Here is a 7376-nt window from a genome sequence, read left to right on the forward strand (position 1 = left end):
ATTTTTTTTGTTTACCACTGCAAGTCTTATTATTATTTATTATTTAATATTATTATTGCTATGAGCCCTTGACTAAGCGACACCAGACACGGATACTGAGTACACCTCCATTTACCCACTTCACCTCATGTTAAAGTGCCAAATGTGTGATAAACAGGGTGTCAGATTTACCCTTGTTAGCATCAGTGAGGCCTTACTTCCCCCTTCTACCTAAACCCCACCCACCCCTGGGGCAGCGACAGCAGATCCCTCCAAAAACAAAAGGCCCAGGAGACGCAGAAGCTCCTCCACAATGGCTCCTTTGTGGCACGAGGTTACAACAGCAGGAGTTTCTCTTTCCCCCGGGGACAGAACAGAGACAGAGACACTGGGAAACCAAGGGTTGATTTGGAAAAACACGTTAATATATTTTTCTACATTTATATAGTGAACATTCCCTCGTGACACACAGGTCCACCTTAAAAACAACAAATTACCACCTTAAAAAAAATGAAACAAGTTAGGGTCTGTAATGTCTATAAAATGCCTCTTGAAATAAATATGTTTTATAAAACAATAGAACTTCAAATAAATATCCTTTGCACTAAACTGCATGTTGAAATTTCTAAATAAAAGTCTGATGTGTGGCTGTACAGTTTTAAAGGTAAGGGTAATTAGGGTAAGGCTTCTGTAAGACGATACATATATAATGTGTAATTGACATACATTCCAAATGATTAAATTATATTCCAATACAATGCTATGCATATGTTATATATATATATATTTATAATGATATAGATTTATATTTATGTATTTTATAGAGATATGTATTCAGATAAATAGATCTGTCCAGGTGCCTCAGGGTCAGCACACTGCTTCTTCACAGTTGAAATATTGTATGTACAAAAATAGAAAAAAAAAAAAACATCTCTGAGAAACAGTTAGTCCTGAATAAACAAACAAACAAGCCCCTGCTATCAGTCCTGTTACTGAATGTCATTATTGCAAACAATCTGAGATCAGAAGGAAAAGTTACTGTGGGTTCCCAAAGCAGGATTTCACAGTTAGCCAGATAACCTCAACCCAAACTCAAGCTCAGGTTGGACTTTAGTCACTGTTAGGTTTGACTGAGAAATCTCGCCCTGGGGAAGTACAGCCAGTCGTGAGCAAAAGCTGGGGCACCACTTACACACTGCAAAAAGTGAGATCTGAGCATGTAAAATTTACTTAAATCTAGTCTAAACATGTAGTTTTAATCATTTGGAAATTGTAAGAATATAATTAGATTATTCAACTTATTTCGAACATTTTTAACCTGTTTTAAATCATTTTATCTACAGAAAGTGTCTTATTCCATTGGCAGGTATTTTTACTTAATTCAAAAAGTAATATAAAATGATGCTTAAAAGAAGCAAAAATATCTCCCGATGGAATAAGACACTTTCTGTAGATAAAATGATTTAAAACTTTAAGACCTAAGTTAAAAATAAGTTAGAAATAAGTTGAATAATCTAATTACATTCTTACAATTTCCAAATGAGTAACACTAGATATTTAGACTAGATTTAAGTAAATTTTACGTGCTCAGATTTCATTTTTTGCAGTGCATGATCATTTCTTTCTGTAAACAAAAACGTAAAGTATCCAATCATGATGTGCTATAACTGTCCTTCAGGCCACTTCTAATCTAAACATGTCATCACGGTCCAATCAAAAAGAAAAGCGATTTTACAGGACAGGAAAACACCTTTTCACAATGTCAATAGAAGTCATTTTAGTGCGTTTCTATTGGTCCATTTGTCATGAAACAGCTGCTGCGTTCAAATGACGTAGTACAATAAAACTCGACACAAACGGAGATACGAGTTTGTGATTGGACAGTGCTGATATATTAAGTCCAAGAAGGCCCATGTGTCTCAAAAATGTTTCGAAATTACAAATTTGGAGTGTTTCTATTGGTCGGACTTTCACACTGTGAATTAGCAGGAGGTACACAGTGGGCTTTCTGAGTTCAGCCAAATAACTCAAGCTTTTCCAATAGAAATAGAGTTGAGGATCATTGCTATTTAACACTACTCAAATTTGGGCTTAAACTGAGAAGTACCGATTTGTGGAGAAGATACCCCCCAAACTTTTGCACACTCCCCACTGTTGATGAGGACATTAGAAAGCAAACAAAGAAACTTCAAACATGGCTGTGGTCAGTGTGTGTCCTCTCTGGGTCTCTACAGTGCCAAAACTATGCAATTAAGCTAAAAAAAGGGTCCCATAAAGTTGAGTCATCATTACTATTATTATTATTATTATTATTATGTTCTTCACGTGCTGACTTTGTGGGCGTGGGATTTGTCGGCACCTCGGCAGCGGCAGCCAGGCGAGCTGGTTCGGTTGTAGCAGATTTGGCAGAGCTTCAGGCAGCCTCGGGCCGGGAGGTAGCACAGCAGGCAGGGCAGGATGAGGGCCAGGGCTCCGGCGGAGGACCAGCGTACGCAGCAGTGCGGAGAGCTGCAGGAGAAGGGCTTGTCTGCGCAGACATCCTCGTCGTCGCTGGAGCAGTGGTAGAAGCAGCACTTGAGGCAGCAGACGCAGGTCAGGTAGTCCACCGTGGACTCGGCCGAGCAGACGCACCTCTTCCCACAGATCCAGCAGGATGGCAGGGACCTCGGACTACGACAGTCCTCGCACTTACACTTCTGACACCGCTGGCACAGCCGGGGGTGCTTCTTCCCACCTTCTGACTCCTTGACCAGGGGCTTCAGCTCCTCTTTCTTGTTCTCGTAGGACTTGGGTTGCGCCTGGACCACCGGCATCGATCCCTTGCTTGCATTACCCAGCAGCCTCTGCTCTGAGGAGTTGCTGCAGGACCCCTCGCTGGTGCCACTGGTGGAACGGCTTGCGACGATCTGCAGGGAGCGAGAGTCTTGAGACGAATCTCGGAAATCCCTAGAAGTCCTAGAGTCCTGAGGGTCTTGAAGGTCTTTAGAGGCCTTAGAGGCACCAGAGTCTTGAGATTCCTGAAAGTGCCTAGAGTCCGTATATCCTGGGAGGACAGTAGACTCCAGAGGCAAGTTACTGTCCTCTGGGAGACCGGAAGGCTGCACGTCCTCGCTCTGAGGGTGTCCAGAGCTGGCCACCGGTCCCTCCGTGTACTCATTGCTGACATGAGCACAGCAGATCTGCTGCAGCGACAGCATGGGAGCCTCCTCGCCACCGCCGCCGCCACCACCACCTTGAGCTCTGGTCTCCATCGGTGCTCTGAAGAGGGGACTCTCCGGCACGCTGGGAACACATCTGAAGTCCTGTGGGACGGGGAAACGGAGTTAATGAGATCTATGCAAATCAACGGCAGCTCAGCCAGCAGAAACATGTTCATGCAAATCAGTCAAGCCTGCGCACAAAGGTGACCATCAACATGGCTACTCCCTGCCCCCTGTTGGTCACTCCTTCAGTTACTGACATCCTGGCCTTTACTGCACTGCCTTTAATAAATAACCACTATCACAACTTACTCACTTTATTCCAGTAGAGTTTGACCCATTTTAACAATCTACATTTGCAATGTACCTAATGTATAAAGACTAACCCATGTGCTCAAGTTTACACCGCCCTCTTAATAACTGCAAAAGTGCTTTTTGATGCAGGTGATACACATTCAAAACAGTCACTTGTGAGTAATACACGTTCCCGCATGATATTATGTAACAGTCTTGGGACAAGCAGCCTTTATGTAGTGCCCTAGGCAAAAAGGAGCAAGTGTACAAGCTGCAATTTGAGCTTATCCTCCCTCCACCTCAAACTCCTGGAGGGTGAATAACACTCTGCCTGCGACAGCTGCCACACACAAGTTGGAAAAGTCCAACACACACCCACACAAATACAAAATCCCCCACCTTAAAACACACAAAACCATGAAAGCCCCTTAAACAACCCCAAACTAACCAAAAGTGTGGCCGCTGAGCATGCTGGGAGCTCCCCTATGAGCTCCCCAGCTCCTCCTACACCTGACACCGCCACAATACGACTGGGTAAAGTTTATGAACCTGTAGAAGGTGGTAGATTTAAACAATGTGCACAAACATTAGTGGTATTCAAAGTTTAAAAACAATAAAATATTTCCTGAAAGACAGTGTGTATTTGACCTAAATTGACCCAGTGTATTTGATGACTGAATTACTGTGTGTAAATCTTATACCAGTCGTTTGTGCTGAACGTAGTGACACTCACAAAAACAGAACAACACCTTTGTACAGTTCAGTAGGTCGTCCATTTTCTGCAGGTCTTCAGCTGGTCTCTTCATTATGTCGTCAGATGTATTCAGCGAATGATTACAGCTATCATCGCTGTCCAATAAAAACAACAGCAGCGGTACAGGAGATGGATAAAAAAACGCTTTAAAACGAATTTGCACAAATAATAATTAAAATCCCAATACCCAATACTAGTGCGTATATCTCTTCTCAAGGTTTCAGTGCCTTAAATAGGTCTGGAAACAACAACTAACTCCAATTTATTTACGTACAAACAGAGCTAGTGTTCACATAGAGGCTGTATGACCACAGGCCAAATAAACCTACGTACAGCCCTCACAGAAGCTGTTTAAATACAGAGACTCTATTAAAATATGCAGTTTCCATTGTGTAAATTCAATACAAAGTCAATAAATTACCAAGCCCTCTCCGACGTGTTGTATCTCATCATCAGATCCAGTGTTATTCTGTAAGACACTCATTCTGAAATCCACGCCTACGACTTGTTCCAAATACGTTTGGACGATGTTATTCTTCCTTGAAAATCACGAGCAGCTGCACATGAGCTGTACACCACCTTGACCAATGCCAAGGGTCGACCAGAGGCCCATACACCCCCCTCCCCCATCTAATAATAGTGTTGGTGCTCATCCTCTGGGATGAGATGGGATGCAGAACTAATCCTGCAGCATCAGCACCTGACTTTAGCCATGGCCAACGTCCATCAGATCCTCACAGCAATGTGACTGGTGCAGTAACGAGGAACAATGCCCAAAGGAGCCTTCTGACAGAAGGGTATCAGCCTGTACTCTTCTGGGAAGACTTCACAGGGGAACATTGCTGTGAGGATTTGATAGCATTCAGCCACAGAAGTATTTCCGTGTTAAATTCTATTCATTTCAGGTGTTTTTCATCATTGTACTGTTTTCTACAGCTCAAGGTTCAGTAGAGTAACTTCATGTAAACTATTTGTCCAAAGGTTTAGGGCCAGTCCTCCTTCTGAGTCTTTTCCAAAGCTGCACTGACACAAGCCAAATATATAATCCCTAAAGACACTCATATAAAGAAAGGAGGCGCTGTGGAGCAGCTGCACATGACCCTAACACCACCATACCCAAGGCCAAGTGTCGGCCCGAGGGGTATAAACTTCACAAGCAATGGGCTGTGGAGCAGCCAGAACTAACCACCCAACATCAGAACCTGACTTCCCCTAAGTCTGTGAAGCCAAATGCCATCAAATCCTCACAGAAACATTCCTAAATATAGTGTTAAGCATTCCCAGAGGAGGAGAGGAGCAAACTCCTCATAAATATCTTTCAGTTCTGAAGAAACTTTTTGTGTGTCCATATTCTAAGTAAGGCCAATCACTAGGTTTTATTGTAGTTAGTAACATGGTAATAACACTGCTAGTCCTAGTTATAACAACTCTAAAATCAGTACTCATTCTGCCTTGACATGGGCTTCAGTGCAATGTGAGCAGAGATTAGTCATAATCCGAGATTATTACATTTAGTTTTGTTACTAATTACAGTAATTACATTGTTATTAATACTATATTAACAACAATATTTCAGATAATTCCAGTACTGATGCTGATATGAACAAATCTCAGTACATATATATAGACTGTACGAACAGGATGTACATGTGAAATAAACATGAATACACTCCACGTACAAAGTGCAAAACAATAAAGAGCTACTGCGTAGTTATGCAGAGTCTATAAACACGTATACAGTCTATATATAGACAGTATTTGTTTTGTAAGACACTCATACTGAAATCAACGCCTACGTCGTGTTCTAACTAAGTTTGAAGAGGGACATGTGATGTGTTAATGATACAATTCAAGAAAAGCCTAGTGCTTTGTGAACCAGGGCGGCGCAGTTAAAGAACAACGTTCCTCAACAAACGACTACAAAGTATTTGAAGTGTTTCACCCTGAAGTGTGCTCATAAACACCACAGGTCATAGAGCAGGCATCAAGAGCTGGGTTTTTCCACATTCCACTTACTGGTTACTGGAGCAGTGTTTGTAGGTGATATAAAGATGTAGACCACAGCACTCTACAGCTATAGAAATGTGTGACTGCTGCTTGCTGTCTACCGACTCCTCTGAAATAATCTGGATTATAAATTCAAACCGATCTGTGTCCCAGGCTGGGTGAGAGATACCCATGAGAAACAGGAGAAAAGTGACCCACACCAGTATTCATCAGTACTCCAACACTAATATTAACGCTAACACTGTGTAGTACTGGTGTGGACTTGAGATTTCTGATCAGGTTAGTTACTAACATGGTAATAACAACAATGCTACTGCTTATAACAACACCACCAATAAAACTTACTCTGACAGTTATAACACAGTGTGTGATCAGATTTAACACTCTTTAAAACCCTCTGTGTTCATTTAACACTAGTGTTGATTTAATGCTGCTGTATACCGTTTAATACAAAAGATAAGCGAAAAACAACAATTGTTATTATTATTATTATTGTTATATATGAACCTATAGACTGTCCACATATGGAAAACAGTCTACATATACACTGTCTATACATAAAGAAGACTGTATACCATTTAAACAGTCCACATATATTTGTTATACTTATAAACTACATAAAATATACAGACTATATAGACTGTATAAACATGTAGACAGTCTACACATATTTGTCATACTTATAAACTGCATAAAATATACAGACTATATAGGGATATAGACTGTATAAACATATAGACTGTCCACATTTGGACAGGTTAAACATGTAGACTGTAAATATTGGACTTAATGAACATGTAGACTCTCCACACGAAGACACGTTAAAATAAATAAACTATATGAACATAGACTGTCCACATATATATTTTTAGAAACATGGACTTTGTAGACTGTCCAGATATGGAAAACAATCTACATATATATTGTTATTACATAAAGAAGACTGTATAGCCATGTAGACAGTTCACCTATATTTTCTATACATGTAAAACTCTAAATATACAGACTGTATTAGTATATAGACTGTATAAACATATAGACTGTCCATATTTGGGACGGTTAAACATGTAGACTGTGTAAATATTGGACTTAATGAACACTGAGACTTCATAAACATATAGAATCTCCACACAAAGACACAT

General features: G+C 40.8%; 1 protein-coding gene across 1 annotated transcript in view; it reads right to left on the reverse strand.

Annotated features, from left to right (window-relative positions):
* Positions 1-393: 393 nt before the first annotated feature.
* The window catches only part of spry2 (sprouty RTK signaling antagonist 2), an 8212-nt gene continuing 1229 nt past the window's right edge, over positions 394-7376 (reverse strand). Inside the window, exon 2 of the mRNA XM_066660984.1 lies at positions 394-3281. Coding sequence (XP_066517081.1) covers positions 2301-3230 — 930 coding nt within the window. The 5' untranslated portion in view covers positions 3231-3281 and the 3' untranslated portion in view covers positions 394-2300. The remainder of the gene's footprint in view (positions 3282-7376) is intronic.

This window comes from Hoplias malabaricus, chromosome 2, assembly GCF_029633855.1.
Source record: "Hoplias malabaricus isolate fHopMal1 chromosome 2, fHopMal1.hap1, whole genome shotgun sequence".
NCBI classification, from domain to species: Eukaryota; Metazoa; Chordata; class Actinopteri; order Characiformes; family Erythrinidae; genus Hoplias; species Hoplias malabaricus.